The 21,837-nt window shown below is 36.6% G+C and overlaps 1 protein-coding gene across 8 annotated transcripts in view; it reads left to right on the top strand.

The window, feature by feature from the left end:
- CAMTA1 (calmodulin binding transcription activator 1) overlaps window positions 1-19,695 on the top strand; it is a 1,213,376-nt gene extending 1,193,681 nt beyond the window's left edge. For 5 of the 8 annotated variants that reach the window (XM_075839423.1, XM_075839422.1, XM_075839421.1 and 2 more), the window contains 2 exons: window positions 4,028-4,209; window positions 15,629-19,695. In XM_075839423.1, the coding sequence (XP_075695538.1) occupies window positions 4,028-4,209; window positions 15,629-15,692 (246 nt within the window). In that variant the 3' untranslated portion in view covers window positions 15,693-19,695. Of the gene's footprint in view, window positions 1-4,027; window positions 4,210-15,628 lie in introns of those variants that run through there. The other 3 variants (XM_075839426.1, XM_075839425.1, XM_075839427.1) reach the window with 2 other exon arrangements.
- The last annotated feature ends 2,142 nt before the right edge of the window (window positions 19,696-21,837 follow it).

The raw sequence follows: 21,837 nt of genomic DNA, 5'->3' as shown, positions 1-21,837 counted from the left end.
AGAAATATGTTTGTGTCTGTCAAAAAAGAAATAATATAAGAATACAGATAACCCACCACCGAGTTCTCTTATACCGGGACATTTCCTCCATGAGGCCGTCCATACCTAGGGCATGTTATTTCCGATGTTCCAGGGTTATATTTCCTATTAAAACAGAAGTCGGTTCAATTGCTTCAAGAATATAGATCTCAGGGCATCTAATGTCACAGAAGATCAAAAAGTCTGGGGTAAAAAAAATCAAAAAAATCTGTGCTTACTTTTTTTCACGTGCCCTTTTAGGGACTAGTGTATAGGTTCAGCACCAGATATGTAGAAGGATGGGGTTTTGCACGGATAGGGGCCCAACCCGAAGATGAGTATAAAAGAGTATCCGGCACACCAATTTTTGAAACGCAAGGGATTTTTTATTTTTTTTTGTTTTTAATGCCAGTGGCAGAGTGCGACGTTTCGTTCAAAAGCGACCTTCATCGGGCACTGAGTCGTGCTGGAAAACTGTATAGACGAGCACTAGTGGTGCTGATAGCGGCTGGCCGCTGTATCATGAGCGCAATAATAAATGCGGCCAGCCGCTATCAGCACCACCAGCGCTCGTCTATACAGTTTTCCAGCACGGCTCAGTGCCTGATGAAGGTCGCTTTTGACCTGAAATGTCGCACTCTGCCACTGGCATTAAAAACAAAAACAAAATAAAAATACCTTTTGTTTCAAAAATTGGTGTGCCGGATACTCTTTTATACCCTTTTAGGGACTAGTTAGGAAATCAAACTGGGACCCCAATATCAGCACAACTCTTGGCACTATGGGGCATGGCCGTTCACTGATTACAGCAGGTACCTTATTATGGTTTGTTTCATTAGCGGTACAGGTACAGCCCAATGTAGCGGTGGCCGTTTGTGGCTAAAACGCAGAGCTAATTGGAAGAATTAATGATATTTATTGCACCGATAACACACAAAATCCAGAGCCCAAGCAATTAATGGGAACCGGCCGGAGTAACTGGAACAGGCACCAAATCGTATTTTCCTTTGAAGTAGGACGTATAATTTGTGTCAGTGCACTGGGGGTCTATGGGGTCTATGTGATTGAGCCCCGAATACATTATAGGCAAAAGTTTTAGGATTATATAGTGGGAGAATCTAAAGCATCTGGGGGTTCTATGCCCCTTCCTCCCAGTAAGGTCTTATGTATATGACAGAGGGGTGTTCATGGAGCCTGTATGGAGGCACAGCGTCCCCTGTGGCTCCCTACTACAGAGCAATAGGCACTCCGTGGGAAAACCTAAGTATGCCTCTTTTTAAAGTTATAAACATAATAAACATATGGAAATACAGTAGGGCCCCATACACTTCTATTGGTGCCGGATTACAGCTTCATAAAGCACAGAGGTTGTATGGAGCCATATCACAGTCATGAGTGTTAGTGCCCTAACCGAACCCACCCACCACTTTAACATTCTTTGGTTTTAAGTCCCCTATAGTCTGTTTATGAGTAATCCCCTTAAAGAGGTTTTCCAGGAATACACATTGATGGTAGATCCTGACCTGGAACCCCTACCAAAAAACAGAGCCAAAGGGTCGAAATGCTTATTGGAGCGCAGCTTCTATTGCTATTGGGTGCTTTTTTGTTTTTTTTTGCGGAGGAAATTTTACACTACAGTTTTAGTAGGAATCATTCTTTAATGAGTACCTGGAGCTTTTGAGCTAAATGATAAAATGTTGTCTGCCTGCAGCCGCCACTAGGAGGAGCTTAATGAGATGCGTATATACTCAATAATTAATTTATCTTAAGCAGGCTCCTAAGCTCCCCCTAGTGGTGGCTGCAGGCAGAGACATTTTGAATATCTAATTCTATGGCTGGGTGAGATGAATCGGGATTTGAAGCTCTGTAACAAAGCGTCGACCGACTATAAAGAAATATTGTGAAATTTGTCAGAACACAAATTTGGAACTATATAGATACTATATAGGTACACTATAAACATAGATACTGACAAGCGGAATAATTCAGATGGTATCGTGGTATTGACTTTACAGCTGTACAATACCTCTGTCATTATGGACATCTCTACATCTTGTTAAGCTAATAATTAATGATTAGTTGAGATTAGAAATCTGCTTTATTGCACAAACTGTGTCACTTTTGTTTCTAGTTTGAGACAGATGGAAGGGAGCGTGACTGTAGGATCAGACTACACAAGGTTTTTTGTAGTCTGTAACCATGAAGACACATAGAACTGGTTTAGGAACTGTAGACACAAAATAGTAAGAGATTTGAATCAAGACTATTTACAAAGCTGCTCCATTTTTTTTTACTTTAGATGCATTTGAGCAATATTGCACATACCCTTTAAATGATTAGGGAGGCTCTATTTGGCCTATGGTCACATGACTGTTAAGGCCCTTTTACTCCGGCCAATAATCGGCCGATGCAGCGAGCGCCAATCAACGAGACATCATCGATCAGCGCTCGTTTGCTCCTGTCACACGGAGCTATGGATGGGGACGAGCGGTCGTTACTCCGATCACTCGTCCCCATACGTTATTATCATGTCGGCAGCGCTTCTCTCTGTTTACACACAGATGTGCTGCCGACTACGATAATATTTCACTTTTCTAAAACAACTCGACCAACAGATGATAGAGCGTTTGGTCGTTCGTCTGCTGATCGTTCCCCCTGTTTACACAGGGCAATTATCGGCAACGAGCGTTCTATGAATGCTGGGCTGCCCGATAATCGTCCAGTGTAAAACCCAAGTCTGCTAACAACAGTTCCTTATCAGACTGCATACAGCCACAAACTGGACTCCAGGATTTGTTGTCGAAGCCTGGACTACAGTATCTGTTTGCTATAAGCACAGACTTCAAGTAGCACAGACATTTAATATCAAAACACCATTTTATTTTATTTTTTGCAACATTACCATGAAGAATGGGCAGAGGGAGTGGGGTATCAAAGTGTTTGTTTGTAGTCTGTTGCCATGGAGATACATAGATCTGCATAGAAGTTGTAGACATAAAATGCTAGGATATTAGTAATCAAGATTATGAAGGCAAAAGTCCGATCGATAGATAGATAGATAGATAGATAGATAGATAGATAGATAGATAGATAGATAGATAGATAGATAGATAGATAGATAGATATGAGATAGATAGATAGATAGATAGATAGATAGATAGATAGATAGATAGATAGATAGATAGATATGAGATAGATAGATAGATAGATAGATAGATAGATAGATAGATAGATAGATAGATAGATAGATAGATAGATAGATAGATATTAGATAGATAGATAGATAGATAGATAGATATTAGATAGATAGATATTAGATAGATAGATAGATAGATAGATAGATAGATAGATAGATAGATAGATAGATAGATATTAGATAGATAGATAGATAGAGATAGATAGATAGATAGATAGATAGATAGATAGATAGATAGATAGATAGATAGATAGATAGATAGATAGATATGAGATAGATATGAGATAGATATGAGATAGATAGATAGATAGATAGATAGATAGATAGATAGATAGATAGATAGATAGATAGATAGATAGATATGAGATAGATAGATATGAGATAGATAGATAGTTAGATAGATAGATAGATAGATAGATAGATAGATAGATAGATAGATAGATAGATATGAGATAGATAGATAGATAGATAGATAGATAGATAGATAGATAGATAGATAGATAGATAGATGTCTCGTAGAAAAAAATTTGCATACAAAATTACAATCAACTTTATTCCCCCATTTTATTCTATAGAGGAGTGACCATTTCATTTGAGTGAAAACCAACAGTGTAGTTGATCCATTGTTTATTTATTTATTTATTTTTTACTTTATTCATTTATTTATATCTCTCCAGTTTGTTTAGTTGGGGGGGGGGGGTTATATTAGTTCACAATCAATGTTTGGATCAACCTGCTGTTTAACAATGTATGGCTTTGTGTTGCAATAATGAAGATTTTTTAAAATAATTTTCTTTCGTTTACTTCTTGCAGGGTCTGAATGTTTTTGGAGCAAACATGTGTATATTAAATTGCAGAAAGAATGCTCAGAGGTGTCAGTCTTTTTGGGCCACTCTATCTTTTTTACTTTCCATTCCTAATGAGATTTCTGGAAAATGGCAAGATATCAAATTCCCCAAATACCCCACATGCACTTTCAGCTCTAAGAGCAACAGGTAACTTAACAAGATGTCTCAGCTTGCCTGAGGTCTTATTTTTTTATAAATTACCCCTAGCAATGCAATAATCCCTCTCTGTGCCATACATTCACATTGTTAACCCCTTTTGTGCTGAAACTATAGAACAAAAAAATAAAATCAAGGTGCGTAAGGTCTGTTTGGGACTCAGTCTGTTGCTTAAAGGAAGGTAGTCATATAGGGAGACACATTTTTGCATATAAATTAAAAAATAAATATAATAAGAATATATTATTATTTTTCTAGTGGTGATATAATGTTATAAAATTCAAGGGTTCTATATTGAATTAAAAATAATAAATAAAATTAAACAAATTTATTATATCAACTAAGTAAATATTTTTTATATTTCCAGATCTAATTTATTTGATACTTTGCTTTAGGCCTCATGCAAAATTTGTACGGAGGCACACCTGGTCCGTATGGCCCTGTACTACAGAGACATATACAATCTGTGTACCACCGTATTGTGCCTCCGTAAAGCACTGTAAGGGTATGTTCACACGGCCAAATTACGGACGTAATTCGGGCGTTTTACGCCTGGAATTACGTCCGAAAATACGGCTTTAAAGCGTTGACAAACATCTGCCCATTGAAAGCACTGGGCTGACGTTTGTCTGTTCACACGAGGCGTATATTTACGCGTCACTGTCAAAAGACGGCGCGTAAATAGACGCCCGCGCCAAAGAAGTGTCATGTCACTTCTTCAGACGTAAATGGAGCCGTTTTCCATGGACTCCATGGAAAACCAGCTCCAGTTACGTCCGTAATGGATGCGGCGTTCAAGCGCCTGCACATGCCGTTACGGCTGAAATGACGGGGCTGTTTTCTCCTAGAAACAGCCCCATAATTTCGGCCGTTACGGACGCTGCCGTGTGAACATACCCTAATATGTATATATTTTACCCCAGACGTAATGCCTTGCAGAGAGCATGAGGCCTCGGTTGATTGTCAACAAAAAACAAGGCTCCTTTTTTATTTTTATTTTTTATTATTTTGTACATCTTTTATAATTTTTTGAGATTTTTGTCATTTCTATTTTGAGTCTTTTTATAATTTTTTAAAAACATTTTATACATTTTAATACATTCCTCCATTATAATGAACATATTCTGTGTAAATTACTGCCACAGAATATTACAAACGTTTTTATTATTTTTTTTTATATCTTATGAAATATATTACTGAAAAAAATCAGATTATTATTATTATTTGTAGTGTTATTATTATTATTATTATTATTACTATTATTATTATTACTAATATTATTATTATTATTATTATTATTACTAATATTATTATTATTATTATTATTACTATTATTATTACTACTATTATTATTATTATTATTATTATTATTTGTAGTGTTATTATTATTTAAAATAAGTACAGACTATATATTATTACTAATATTATTATTATTATTATTATTACTAATATTATTATTATTACTATTATTATTACTAATATTATTATTATTATTATTATTATTATTACTATTATTATTATTATTACTATTATTATTACTACTATTATTATTATTATTATTATTTGTAGTGTTATTATTATTTAAAATAAGTACAGACTATATATTATTACTAATATTATTATTATTATTATTATTATTATTACTATTATTATTATTATTATTACTATTATTATTATTATTATTATTACTACTACTATTATTATTACTAATTATTATTATTATTATTATAATAAGACGATATATAAATATTATTTTATCAATTATTAGTAATAGTAGTATTAGCATTATTAATATTTTAATTAGGTACAGACTATATATTATTAATAATATTATTACAATATATATTATTATATATGATGATTATTTTTAGTAGTATTAGCATTATTATTATTTAAAATAAAGACAGAGCGTATATCAAATTATCATAATGTTATTTATCACATCGGACCACATTATAGTAAACAACAAAATACAGATAAAAATATTTTCAAAATCACAACCTATACATGTATTTTTATTCAGCAACAGTTGGTGCCCCAGATCTTGCCTACTCAATAAAGAACAATGTCAGCACTAAAGGGATTACACAACCTGACCTGGCTGGGCATTACACTTTTATTTGATACCAGGGCTTTGTCATACATATTAGAGATCATCAAATAGACTAACATTTTCCACTTCCACCCCAGGGAATTTATTTGTTTGGATTATAAGATAATGAAAAAAGTTGTCCCTTGTCCGCTGAGACATTTTCTAATAAAAAAGGGGGGGAAATCCGAGTTTTTATAGGTTAATGAATGAAAAATACATGTTAATGTGTTCATTTATTTTTAAACAAAAAAATTCCTGGGGAACTTGCTTGATAATGGCTTCCAATATTCATCATTTTTGCTTCTTAGAAGAAATGTTTATGTATTAAGAATTGTTTTATGAACAATTAAGCAGTTGGTTACCTGTAAGATGCCTTTCAATATATTTAACAGTATTACTTCTGTAAAAAAAAAATTGGATTAAGAAAAATTAAAAATACCCTTTGTGATGTCATGGGAACAGTGATGTCACTACCATTTTCCTTTTGTCAATAGAGATTTCACTATTGACAAAAATATTACAATTATTGTTATTATTGGGTTTATTATTTTATGTTTTCAGCGTTGACGTCTTAAATTATGAAATCCCACAGGTTAATTATAGCATATAGTTCATCAAAAATTATTTTTTGGGGTAAATGATGAAAATCGCCTTAAAAAAAATGGTAGAACATGGGAAGCTGTATGTTTGCAGAGAAAGCAATGCAACAATTTGGTAAGTCACACGAAAAAAATTAAGAAAAAATCTTTGCCCAGAAGCGATGGCTGTTAGTTTAACATATTTTCTAGGTCCAACATTCTGCGCTGATAAATAATATAATTTAATATATCTTTATAGGGATTGGAGCTTAGTGCATAGATCATAGATATGAAGTTTAAACATAAAATTCTTTCTGCAGCCACCACTAGGGGTAGCTCAGAGTTGACTGCATACTGTGTTATTATTGAGTTTAATGTATAAACCGTATACCGTAAGCTCCTAAGCTCCCCCTAGTGGTTGCTGCAGGTGCCAGAATTTTGTCCCCATGTTTTTAAATTCTACATCTATACAGAGGATATGGAGTTCTGACCCTTGAAAAGATGTATTAAGTAAATGATCAGCACAGAATTTTGGACATAAAATGCCGGTAAGGAAATCTGAAAAAATAATTATGATTATAAAAAGGAAAAATTTTATGATCAATCTACTTCATCAGCCCAGCTGTAGCATCAAAACAGTAGGACAAATTTACTAATGCTGTCTAACATTTAGACAGCGTAAATTTAGACCAGGCGCACGTCTTGCTAGACATGTAAGACACTTTTTCTTTTGTATTTTTATATGATTTTTTATTTTTTTGTGCCAAAATTAAACCACACCCCCTTTCTGATAAGTCACACCTGCTTTCTAGACTCTTAAAAAGTGTCTATTGAGGTACAAACATCTAGTATTTTTGACACAAATCAATAATAAATTGGTTTAAGTTGATTTGTGCCAAAAAGAAAGGGCTTAACTTGCCAGAATTCTCGCACAATAACAATAGTAAATCTGCCCAATGTTTGGGCAATGCTTGACACTCAACATATTTACTTTTTCTACTTTTTTTTGCCCTTGGATTCAATCAGTGGCTTTGTATCAGTACAGCAGGTGCTTTATAATCAGTCCAAACCAGGTGAAGGGCCGGTGCATGTCTCCTGTCACATACAAAACCCTGGGCTGTAGGGATTCATTGAATAGTTGGCCATTTAGTGGGCATTACCTAACTACCCAGAAGGCAGTGCCACTTTGAAGGGTTATTTGCATATATTTTCCTCTCACTGAGTAAAATAAAAGTGAGGGAGTTTAATTTAGGGTTATTAGTAAAATATAATTGACACTTTGGCCTCACGCACTTTGCCTTATTATGGGTCCGTTCAGCAGGCTGCTATAGGAGTCCTTATACACCTGTATGTCTCCAAAGATTTTCTTTTCATGGATTTCATGAGAATTGATGAGAAACAAATTGCAGGATGGGTTATGGAAATATTCTCCCCTAAAAGTAGTGCTTCCAGAGGGCAATGCAGTGTTTCACCATGTGGAACGCCTATGGGTCTGTAATGCATTCACAAGCACCAGTGGCATATCTATAGGGGGTGCAGAGATAGCAGTTGCACCCGGTACCTGTGTCTGAGGGGGCCCAATGACCCCTCTGTGCCCTGCTACAGAATTAGCCTTGGGGCCCAGGAGCTTCCTGTCACACCTTTGGCAAGTACTCAGTGTTCCTCCATACGTGAATGCCGGTCCATGGATCCTTAAAGGGGAATTCCGGTTTCAGTAAACCTGTCCTTGGGATGTGATGATCACACAGGTGCAAGGTTCGTTACAGTATAGAAGAATGTTTTTTCTCTTGTAAGCATCATATGACCAGGACCGATTTTGCATAACATTGGTCATATATTCGTCTCTTCCATCTGCCTCCTCTTCTACTGCCTGTGGAATATAAAAATGGGGAGCCGGAGTGGAGTAACACATGACTGCTGGATCAAACTGCACTACAGAGAATTTGTAGTTTAGAGACACATGAGTCTGCATAGGAGCTGTAGACAAAACGGTAGATTTGTAATCATTACTGTTTGCAAAGTTGCTTCATACTTATATTTTATATCCATTCAAAAAATGGTATTAAAAGTGTGCATAGCCTGTAAGTATTACGTACATGTGCATAGTCTATGTTTATGTCTCTTTTTTCAGCTCTCCATTAGAGTATTCTGCAATGTGTTCAGGTTGCCTAGCAACGATGTGTTTCCCTGTCTGGGTGACCACCATTCCAGTACTACATGTACTAAAGTGATCACAGATTGTCTTGTTTTTGGAGCCTCCCAAAGACACCAGGAAGCATGAGAAGATTGCATAGGAAATTATAAAGGGAGAAGGGGCAAAAATGTTTTTTACCTTTATGCTGTGTCCTAAAAAGGGAGCGGGGAAGGGCATGGTGTTGTAAACCATTTTTGGCGGCACAACTTACCCATCAAGAAAAAATCCTATACAAAATTATTTTACTAAAAATTATTTTCCTGCTTTGCTAATTTCTATCAATGTTTCCTTATCTGTCAGTGCGTATATATGCAAATTCTGGAAATATACAAGTAATTTTGGATACTGAGCATGCTCAAAGGTTGTACCAGGTAGAGACGTGAAGAAAATAACAAGCGATTTCAGTGATTATGATGCATCCAATATGTGGAGAAACGTTAAAATGTTGTCACTTTGAGCTTATATAGACACGAAACATTCATTGTTAACATTCCGAGGCTAAAATCTGTCCTTACCTAGTCCTGCTCACAGAGCTGATGGACACCTGTGTATATGTGTAAATAGATCTATATTAATATTGTCATCTTATGTCATTATTTATTGTGTGAAAGACACTACAAGGACAAATGAAAGAAGAAATAATAATAATTATCAATTTATTTATTTTTTAAATAGACATTGTCTGCAAGGAAATTTCTTGTTAATGGAGGGGCAAACCCTTAGGACCACCGTTCCATTAATATTTACAGCCGAACGCCACATGTAACTTAGCTCCTGCCACTGGGGGCTTTCAGGGTGCATATTATCTAATACCTCCCAACCATCCCGTTTTTCGCTGGATTGTCTTGCAAAATGGACATAGAAGGGGTGAGGTTTATGCAAATATGTCCCAAAGTGGGCATTTCTGGGAGGGTTTGTCCCCATTCCTAGGTGGATCGGGGTGGGGCTTAAAACTATCCCGCATATGGGGACTCAAAAGTTGGGAGGTCAACTAATCAGAATTTCGTTTCAATTTTGGAATATGTGCTAGTAAACTTAGGGTACTATTACACTGGCCGATATGGGCCGTGAAAACGATCGCCGATCATTGAGACAGCTCGTTGATTGAAGCTCGTTTGCACATATCACACGGAGCAATAATAATAATAATAATAATAATCTTTATTTATATAGCGCCAACATATTACGCAGCACTTTACAATGTAGAGGGAACATGAAAACAATATCAGACATTACATAGTGACAAAGTTCATTTACAATTCAAACCTGGGGAGTGAGGACCCTGCTCGCAAGAGCTTACAATCTATGAGGACATAAGGGAGACACAAAGTGTAATAGTGTTTGTTCTGTACAATGGTCCGGCCATTTTTATACACATGCGGTGGTAACATAAAGCTGCATGAGCCGGTCACCAGCCAGTATCCGTGTATGACGGACATGAAGAGAAGGAGTGTGAGGGAATCTTATTCTGATGACTAATCTAAATGGAGGGCCATGAAAAGGAGTCAGAATAGGGAATTTTATAGGCCTGTCTAAATAGATGTGTTTTCAGGGCACGTTTAAAACTGTGGATATTGGGAATTAATCTGATTGTCTGGGGTAGCACATTCCAGAGGACGGGTGCAGCACGAGAGAAATCCTGGAGACGGTAGTGGGAGGTTCGGATTATGGAGGATTTTAATCTAAGGTCGTTGGCAGAACGTAGAGCCCGAGTAGGGTGGTAGACAGAGATGAGGGAGGAGATGTAAGGAGGTGCAGCACTGTGGAGAGCTTTGTGGGTGAGAGTAATAAGTTTGAATTTTATTCGGAAGGGGATGGGCAACCAGTGCAGTGACTGGCACAGATTAGAGGCGTTGGTGTAGCGGTTGGTCATAAAGATGAGCCTGGCTGCTGCATTGAGGATAGATTGGAGAGGGGAGAGTTTAGTGAGGGGAAGACCGACTAGTAATGAGTTACAGTAGTCAAGACGAGAGTGAATCAGAGCAACAATGAGAGTTTTGGCAGTTTCCTCCGTAAGAAAAGAGCGGATTCTGGAGATGTTTTTGAGGTGAAAATGACAGGAGCGTGAAAGTGATTGTATGTGAGGAGTAAAGGAAAGATCTGAGTCAAAAATAACCCCGAGACAGCGGGCGTGCTGCTTAGGAGTTATGATAGTGCCACACACAGAGATAGAGGCATCAGGTTTAGGGAGGTTAGTAGATGGTTGGAACACAAGGAGCTCAGTTTTAGAAAGATTCAGTTTCAGATAGAGAGAGGACATGGTGTTAGAGACAGCGGACAGACAATCACTGGTGTTCTGTATTAGAGCAGGGGTGATGTCACGGGAAGAGGTATATAATTGGGTGTCATCAGCGTAGAGATGGTACTGGAAGCCAAATCTGCTGATGGTTTGTCCAATAGGAGCTGTGTAGAGAGAAAAGAGGAGTGGACCTAGGACTGATCCCTGAGGAACCCCGATATCAAGGGGAAGAGGAGAAGAAGTGGAACCAGCAAATGACACACTGAATGAGCGGTCAGAGAGATAGGAGGAAAACCAAGAGAGAGCCGCGTCCTTGAGGCCAATAGAGTGGAGCATGTTAAGTAGGAGTTTGTGGTCTACAGTGTCAAAGGCTGCAGAGAGATCCAAAAGAATCAGGAGAGAGGATTTACCGTCCGATTTAGCCGCCAAGAGATCATTTGAGACTTTAGTAAGGGCAGTTTCTGTGGAGTGTAGAGTGCGGAAACCAGATTGTAAGGGGTCAAGAATGGAGTTAGCAGAGAGATAGCGGATAAGGCGAGAGTAGACCAAGCGTTCCAGGAGTTTGGAGATGAAGGGCAGATTAGAGACTGGTCGGTAGTTGGCAGCGCTGGATGGGTCAAGTGTTGGTTTTTTCAATAATGGGTTTATAATGGCATGTTTAAAAGCGGAGGGAAAGATACCAGAGGAAAGAGAGAGGTTAAATATTTTAGTGAGGTGACTAGTGACAGCTGGGGAGAGGGACTGGAGGAGGTGTGAGGGGACAGGATCACTAGGGCAGGTAGTAGGACGAGAAGAAGAGAGGAGCCTCGAGACTTCTTCTTCAGATTGGAAACGTATAGGGACGAGCGCCCGTTACTACAATCTCTCATCCTTATACATTTCCATCATATCGGCAGCGATCGCCCTGATTACAGAGAGAGATGTGCTGCCGGCAACGATGATTTTTAATTCTGCATAAAAGAGCAGATCAGCCAATGAACGAGCGTTTGCCCGATTATTGGCACGTGTAATAGGACCTTTAGAGTAGAATCTGATTGGTTACTATGTCTGACAGGGCCGCAGGTTGTTTATCTGACCCTGTGTTGATAAAGGCTTCGTGGTTCACTGTTCAGTTTTCGGCTATAGAATCTGAAGCATTAGAGAGTTATTCCCATCTATTAGGGTTATGACCTACAGTATCACTAGGATACACCATGACATTATGATCAGTGGTGGTCTGACCTCTGGGACCCCAGCCAATCACAAGATCAACGTTGACTTATGCCCTGCACAGCTGCATTCCTGGCCACGTTTGAATGGAGCAAATGACCGCCGTTCAACAAGCTGTATTGTGTATCGGCGCTCGTAAGGTGTGAACACAGGCGAATATCTGCTCCTGTTTATACCCCCTTTAGTGTTGTGGCGAATAGGGAGACTGTGGTGGATTATTAGATAAGGATTACAATGTCCTAAATTAGTTCTTTGTTCACATCTGCGTAAGAGCTCAGTTCAAAACATTCGTTGCAGATTCCATCATATTTGACTGGAAAAACAGCGTCAAAATGATGGACACCACACCGGAACAGCAGATCCAGCAAAGCGTTGTGGCTTCCATTCCAAATGAAAGCCACAACGTAACTGTGAATACCAGAAAAAACAAGCATTTAACTACATTTCACAGTTTAAATCTACCCAAATCTGAATTAACGTTGTAAATACTTTGCTTTACTGTTTTTGTACCAATTTTAAGTTATTTTATGTTGTTTTCTCCATTCACATATAATCTAGAAATTCAAAATTCAGTTGGTTGCCATTGGAAACAGTCACAAGTTTAGATCCACCCCGCTGTCAGACATGTAACCTAGCAGCTTTGCTGTATCATCTGAGCACCCACAATGCACTGCACAATACAAAATAAAACCTAAAAACCCTCACAATCTGTTCTAAAGAGGTAAAGCTAAATATTTACACCAGGCCTCAGTAATGAAAACTGACAGAGGAAAAAACTGGCCTTGTTGCACATAGAAACCAATCAGAGTTCAGCTTTCCCTTATTAATCTGCTCGGTGGTTGGTTGGTTGGTTGGTTGGTTGGTTGCTTTGGGCAACAACAACAACGCAAGTGTTAGAGTTTTAACAAATGAGTAAGAGGAGTAGTTGTTCATAGCAACCAACCAGATTGCTTCTTTCATGTTTAAAAGGGCCTCTGAAAAATGAGATCTGGAATCTGATTGGTTGCCATGGGCAACTGCTCCAGTTATTCTGTGCACCAGTTTTAATACATTGGTTCCCCGTCATTGTTTTGGTTTTCAAAAGTGGAAATAATTTACTGGTAATCTCGCACAGATATAATATATATATATACAATTTTTATGCTAATGAGAATTATTATAATTGCCCCCCTTTCTATAGGTATTCCCTTTTCCATCTTCCATTGTCTTTAATAGAACTCAGTAGGTAGTAAAGAAGCCCATTACCGCTACCTCTTACATGAAGGTGCCTAGACTCGGACTGGGGCTCCTTAGGATTGTGATGACCGCGCTTGATCTATACAGAATATTTGCACGTCCACTTATGATTGCATTGTAATCTTTATTGTTATCATTGTGAACACAGGACGTATCATCAATAAGGTCTAATTTGTGAACATAGTGGCAAGTGATTGGGTCCAGAGTAAGCTCCAATGGGGTTGACTTCTGCTGGACTTTTGGGGCTCATTATTATGTCAGATTCTGGGTCCTACGGAGGATCCCCTGGTTGGCCAGTCCCACGCTGTCTCTAGCGCAGCAGGGCCAGGTCACACCCTTCATATCGATAAGCATCAGACAACCCCGGGCAGAACTCGGGTAAAATAATCGGCTGATTTGGATTTTCTTGTTTTTTCACAATTATTTGCTAAGCCAGAACTTTCTTTTTGCCGTCTCTGCTCCATAGACATAACTATGCATGCTCTGAGAATCTGAATTTATGGGGAAAACAAATATTTTCGACAGTTGGCATGTCCAACCTTCAGGTTACGTCTATGGTCAATTTTACCTACTGTACACGGATTGGTATAATGTTCTATAAAACTGTTTAACTGTGGCCTTGCATAGAAGTTGATCTTGCTGTAAGCGTAAAAGAGCAGAAAAAAACATACCAAAAAATAAATAAATTAAAGTAAAAAATACTTTAAAAAAAACCAAAACGCTTAAAATGGGCCTCTTCTATGTAACAACAATTATTGGTTTCCCAAAACCTTTTTCTGCTATTTTACTCAATAAACACTTAAAGGGGTTTTACCGGGACTATAATATTGATAGGCCATCAATATTTCATTGTTTGGGGTCCGACTCCCGGCACCTCCGCAAATCAGCTGACTGAAAAGGCAGCCCCGTTCCAGCGAGCGCCGCATCCTCTTTATTGTTTGCCAGGCATAGTGCCATACATTTGTTAGTGGCTGTGTCTGGTAGTGCAGCTCAGTCAAAGGCCTCATGCACACGACCGTATTGGTTTTGTGGTCCGTGTTGTGCATTCATGTGTTATCTGGACTCATAACAATTCACCAATGTTGGTTAATCCACAAATCCGGACCGTAAAATGACTTGTCCTGAGTTTTTCCGGCCCCCGCACCGATCCGTGTAAATCACGGTCTTGTGCATGGTGCCATACAAAAGAATAGGTCCACAATTTATCTGCAAGAATGCAGATAAATTGCGGCCGCATAAATTTGGTTGTGTGCATGAGGCCTAATTCACTTGAAAGGGACTTAAGGACCTTTTTACAACGGCCGGCCGATGCAGCGAGCGCCAGTCAACGAGACATCGTTGATCTGCGCTCGTTTGCTCCTGTCACACGGAGCTATGGATGGGGACGAGCGGTCGTTACTCCGATCTCTCGTCCCCATACATTATTATCATGTCGGCAGCGCGTCTCCCTGTTTACACATGTGCTGCCGACAACGATAATATTTCACTTTTTTAAAACTATACGATCAGCAGATGATCCAGCGTTTGCTCGTTCATCTGCTGATCGCTGCCTTGTTTACACAGAGCAATTATCGGCAACGATTATCGCCCAGTGTAAAACCCCCTTTAATTGCATTAAGCTGCAGTACCAGAAGCAGCCACTCCAAAATGTACCGCGCTGTCTGTTCCCTTCATTGTTTACCAGAGAACTCACTGCAACACTGAGGCCCCTTAAATCAGCTGATCGGCCATCAATATTATAGTCTTGGAAAACCCCTTTAAAGCTTGCATGAGTACAACTATATTTTCCATTTTGGTAGATCGTCACAGACTTGAAGGTCCCTAAAATTGTAACGCTATAGATTTATTTTTATTTTTTCCAGAGTGAAAGAATTGAAAAAGGCCAAGGAACTTGAAGAATTAAAACAGCGTCCCTTAGCAATGTGACAGCGCTTTTGGACTGTTTTCATTTTCTGTTTTTAGCAGAGACATGCAACAAAAAAATAAAAAAAAAAACAAATTAAAAAAAAAAACACTGCAGTTTTCGAGAGATCACCTGCAGGATTTTAACAGTAATCTTTTTTGGTCATTGCATTTGCACTTTCATGGACAACTTTTGCTTTGTTCAGCAAGACATCTTGGATTTTAATCTTCTGTTGAATCATGGGAAACGATATAAAAAAAAAACACAACAAAAAACTCTAAAGAATTAAAAATGGCGCCAGGAGATGCTTAAGAGGAGCTCCGATCGCTGAGGTGGGAGCAGTGTTAATTCAACATAGGGCTGAATTCAAACAACGTGTGGAACTGTACAAATATTATACCAAAAAATTATTGAGGAAAGGTGGAAATGCACAAGCAAGACCTGAATGCAAAACCCAGAGCCATCGATCACTCACAAGGAGCTATGAAGGAATGTAAAATGGAAGGGTTTGGACTGTCTTATGTTCCTAATGTCTGTACCTAAGCTGTAACTTTTAGATCTCTGAAGTGTTCCCCATATTGTATGCCATATAACATATGCAATATATATATCCATACAAGATAATGTATATTAATGCTTTACCTACTGGAACAACACAAGTCTATCAAAAATGGTGGACTTCTTCATGTGTGTCTTCTGATGTGGTCTAGGAGTCATATTGACCATATGTAATGTCATCTACTCCTATTTCATTTTAATAAGGCTTTCCCATCCGTGTAAATAGACATATCTATGCATTGCGTACTTTATATTTTCCGTGGGAAGAATTTGAAGTCCACGATATATATATTGCTAACACAGAGGTACAGTACATATGGCATAAGAATATTTTTTTAAAAAGTGTTTCGAGGTTGTTACCCAAATTATCGGCTCATGTAGAGTCAATCCTGTCCCCTATGTAAAATGAATAAAAACAGAACAAAGTGAATTACAACCGAACATATATAAAACCAAGCAACAAGCCCAATGCCAGGTTGGTCAGGTAAAGCTGCTGTTCTGTAGGTCTTGTCTGGTCTACAGGATGCCTATGGAGGACCATCTCAGTGTTTTAAAATAGTCATTTTTACAATATGGAAACCAGTGGTGTAACTAAAGTGGGTGCAGAAGTAGTAGCAGCACTCGGGCCCTGGTGCTTAAGGGGCCCAAATGCCCATTTGCCACATGAAAAGACATCAGTATTATAAATAGTATATAAGAGGTAGAGATTATGCATTGGGGCCCCGGAGCTTCAAGTTACGTCTACGATAGAAACTAAAATAAAAGTAAAAATATAGGAAAATAGAATGACCATTATCTGTATTTTTTATGAGTTCTACTGTTCATATACGTAATGGTTTTAGCTGTAGGAGCTATAACCACAGCTGGGGAAAAAATAAAATAAAACCTTGCGTCTATCGATTGCTTATAAACCTATACTGCCCCCTAAGGGTTGCATTTACATTGCCTGAACATTTGACCACCTAAGAATCAATGTGGTGCTGCGTGCTGGCCAGTTAGTGTATTTGGGGGTTTTTCACACAAAAGTCCGGTGAAAGATTTGTATATAGAAGGTGGGATTGGAAAAGAGAAATACTATTTGAAAGAGATTATAACTGATTGGTGAATGAAATGTCTTCTCTATGGATGCGGGTCAATAACATGGCTGGAGATTATTAATATTTGTATAGTTTGATGGAATGAATCGGAAAAGTTTGGATGTGTTGTTTGTATATATTGTAAATATTAAGAACAAATAATTAAGATATGTGCATGAAACCAAGAACACAAAAGAATTGAAAAGCAAAGAATTAGTGGCTATGGTCTGTAAAATGAGACAAAAAATTTATTTCACTATAAGAGTACTTTATTTTAAATGTTCTGTAGAAGGACATTTTGCTGAAGCATGACTAAATTGCAAAAAAAAGCTACTGTATTTAGACTTAGAAACAAAAAAAAGCAAAGTAACATTACTAAACTGATATGTTTACATTTATTTTTGGCTACCAAAACATGATTTCAATTTTTTTTATTGAATTTTTTTTATTCTTTTTTTAATTTTGCCAATGGTGCCAAGTAATGTGAATGCTATATTGCTTAAAAAAAAAATTAAGTTACATTTGCAAAGCAGATACTCATAGAAAACTATATGCGCTTAACACCATACACTCACGCCAATATAAAAAAAAATATGTAGAATGAAATTCAATAAAAAAATGTAAAAAAAAAAATATTTAAAAATCTATTCCAAAAAAATGACATAGTAAAAAAAAGATGTAGAAATATGTTTCACATTTTCATATCTCCCTGCTGGAAGTCAGAAAATGTTAATAATTGCACATAAAAGTCTACAAAATAATAATAATAAAAAAAATAAGAAATAAAAAATGATGCAAACTGGTCTTGTAGGGAACTCATGGTATATAATTATTTCCACACAGAGACAAGCCAAAGTGATCCGATTATGAGGTATTTAAAATGATGGAATAAAATGCAAAAATATAAGTGTGCTTCGGTATAAAAACTTTTTGGCACTCATTGCCAATACCTGTCTAAACTTTTAGAATACAATCTGCTACGTATTTGATTGTAAGAGGAGGAAGTGCTGTTCAGGGTGCGCTAGCCTTTTTTTTCCCTACCGAAACAGTTTCTATTGTATAATTTTTTTATACTAAGAAGTAACATGTAAAGATTACACAATGTGCATATGTAAGAAACTTTTAATCAGGTTGTTCGAGATGAAGGTTCAAAATTGAAGCCGAAAAAAAAATAAATGATGAGGTCAGTACTCTTGCTGCAATTTTTTTAAAAAACAGTTCATTTCCTTTCACGTGGGATGTACAGATAGGAACAAGTGAAATACACTAATGTATATGTTATATAAATTCTCATGAGATCACGCACAATTCACCCTTATGAATAGTCTGTACATTAAAAAAAAAAGAAAATAATAAATAGTTATATACTGCTCTTTTTTGATGGGACATTGATTGTCCCTAGAAGAATGTATTTTATTATGTATTCATGAGGAACGGGAAGAAATAAAAAAAAACTAAAAAAAAAACATATCAAAACGCCTTTTTTGGATAAATATAAAAAAAAAATCACTGCTTACTTATGTATTAGTAATAGCATTAGTGGATCTTTTAGAATTTTGTTATCTGGAATTGTATATTAATATTTCCACTTTTCATGACGAATGTAACTTTTTGTCACCCTGGCAAGAGTACTGGTCTCAACTGTTATGCTGTATTATCTGTATATTTGTACTAAAAACAAAAACAAAAAGGTCAGTGTTGTGCAGTGTGTTAATGTTATCAGTAACATGCAGGACCTCTCCAAGTAACTGTACCAACATACAAGCAGTCACAGGGGCCTGTTCTAGTGCATCAGATGCATCGTGCAAAACAAAAAGGGGCATCGGAGAAAAGCAAACTTTTTGCAATAGACCTTTCCTTGGCTGTGAAATTTTAGGCTTTTGAATGTAAGATGCATTGCATACCAACAGTTCACTTGGATGGGGTACATGAAATTTCCTAAGTGCCAGGAGTCTGTCATAATATGTAACTGTTAAACCTATCCTGTCTCTCAGCATTTTATTTTATGCTTCTAGTGTGAACATTAAAACAACATAAAAAAAACAACAAAAACCACATCTGTACTGTGTGAGAGAAATAGACAATATAACGTGAAATCCCTACATGGTTGCACGCTTACGGCAGTTCCACACAGTAGTTGGCGCCAACAGGGGGTTCCCAAGGCTTGCATGTAAAGCTAATATAGATGTCTCCTTTTTTTGTAAGTTTTATTTTTGTAATTGTGCATGTAAAAAACGAAAAAAAAAAATACATCACTGAAATCAATGGATCTGTTGAAGAACTCAGCTGCTGGAACCATGCAAAATGTTTTGAATTGCCCTTAAAACTATGGAAAATGTTTTCTGAATGCTTTCTATTCTTTCTGCTGTAAATTAAAAACAAATTAAATTTCCCCATATTATGTGTGATTTTTCTCTTATTATTTTAAAAATACTGGATTTTCTTTTTATTTATTTTACTTCTTTTGTGAAAATGTAATCAAAAGAAAAATAAATCACCGCTAACTTTTTAAAATCCGGTATCTTTGCAAAAACAAAAATGTCTCCACATGCGGGTGCAGAGGTTTTGGTTAAAGTGGGTTTAAGCTTATTTGTTTTTTATTTTTTCGAAAATCAATTTCATAAAAATGACCTACGGTACCTGCACATGTACATAGTGGGACGTAGAAGGGCATGTTCAGATGTGGCGGAATTCTGCGGACACTGTCCGCATCAATGCCGCACATAATCTGCGTTGCAGATTCCGTTGCGCCTTTGCCTAAAATGTGAAGTAAAATGCAGCGGATTAGTCGTTGCGGATTCAGGTGAAGTGTACATCCTGCTCTCTTTGAAAACATTCCATCACTAAAAAGTTGTGGAAACCAATAGACAGACTGTCCGCAGCGGAATTCCACAGCAATTCCGCCACGTGTGAACGTGCCCTTATACTAGTTATATTCTTGTATATAGGGGGCAGTATTATAGTAGTTATATTCTTCTATATAGGGGGCAGTATTATAGTAGTTATATTCTTGTATATAGGGAGCAGTATTATAGTAGTTATATTCTTGTATATAGGAGCAGTATTATAGTAGTTATATTCTTGTATATAGGGGGCAGTATTATAGTAGTTATGTTCTTGTATATAGGGGCAGTATTATAGTAGTTATATTCTTGTATATAGGGGGCAGTATTATAGTAGTTATATTCTTGTATATAGGAGCAGTATTATAGTAGTTATATTCTTGTATATAGGGAGCAGTATTATAGTAGTTATATTCTTGTATATAGGAGCAGTATTATAGTAGTTATATTCTTGTATATTAGGGGGCAGTATTATAGTAGTTATGTTCTTGTATATAGGGGCAGTATTATAGTAGTTATATTCTTGTATATAGGGGCAGTATTATAGTAGTTATATTCTTGTATATAGGAGCAGTATTATAGTAGTTATATTCTTGTATATAGGGGGCAGTATTATAGTAGTTATGTTCTTGTATATAGGGGCAGTATTATAGTAGTTATATTCTTGTATATAGGAGCAGTATTATAGTAGTTATATTCTTGTACATAGGAGGCAGTATTATAGTAGTTATATTCTTGTATATAGGAGCAGTATTATAGTAGTTATATTCTTGTATATAGGGGGCAGTATTATAGTAGTTATATTCTTGTATATAGGAGCAGTATTATAGTAGTTATATTCTTGTATATAGGGGGCAGTATTATAGTAGTTATGTTCTTGTATATAGGAGCAGTATTATAGTAGTTATATTCTTGTATATAGAGAGCAGTATTATAGTAGTTATATTCTTGTATATAGGGGCAGTATTATAGTAGTTATATTCTTGTATATAGGGGCAGTATTATAGTAGATATATTCTTGTATATAGGGGCAGTATTATAGTAGTTATATTCTTGTATATAGGAGCAGTATTATAGTAGTTATATTCTTGTATATAGGGGGCAGTATTATAGTAGTTATGTTCTTGTATATAGGGGCAGTATTATAGTAGTTATATTCTTGTATATAGGAGCAGTATTATAGTAGTTATATTCTTGTATATAGGGGGCAGTATTATAGTAGTTATATTCTTGTATATAGGGGCAGTATTATAGTAGTTATATTCTTGTATATAGGGAGCAGTATTATAGTAGTTATATTCTTGTATATAGGAGCAGTATTATAGTAGTTATATTCTTGTATATAGGGGGCAGTATTATAGTAGTTATGTTCTTGTATATAGGAGCAGTATTATAGTAGTTATATTCTTGTATATAGAGAGCAGTATTATAGTAGTTATATTCTTGTATATAGGGGCAGTATTATAGTAGATATATTCTTGTATATAGGGGCAGTATTATAGTAGTTATGTTCTTGTATATAGGGGCAGTATTATAGTAGTTATATTCTTGTATATAGGGGGCAGTATTATAGTAGTTATATTCTTGTATATAGGAGCAGTATTATAGTAGTTATATTCTTGTATATAGGGAGCAGTATTATAGTAGTTATATTCTTGTATATAGGAGCAGTATTATAGTAGTTATATTCT

The sequence above is a fragment of the Rhinoderma darwinii genome, chromosome 10, assembly GCF_050947455.1.
Source record: "Rhinoderma darwinii isolate aRhiDar2 chromosome 10, aRhiDar2.hap1, whole genome shotgun sequence".
Lineage (NCBI taxonomy): Eukaryota > Metazoa > Chordata > Amphibia > Anura > Rhinodermatidae > Rhinoderma > Rhinoderma darwinii.
Note: the sequence above shows the minus strand (reverse complement) of the source record. Positions and strands in the feature narration are given on the sequence as shown.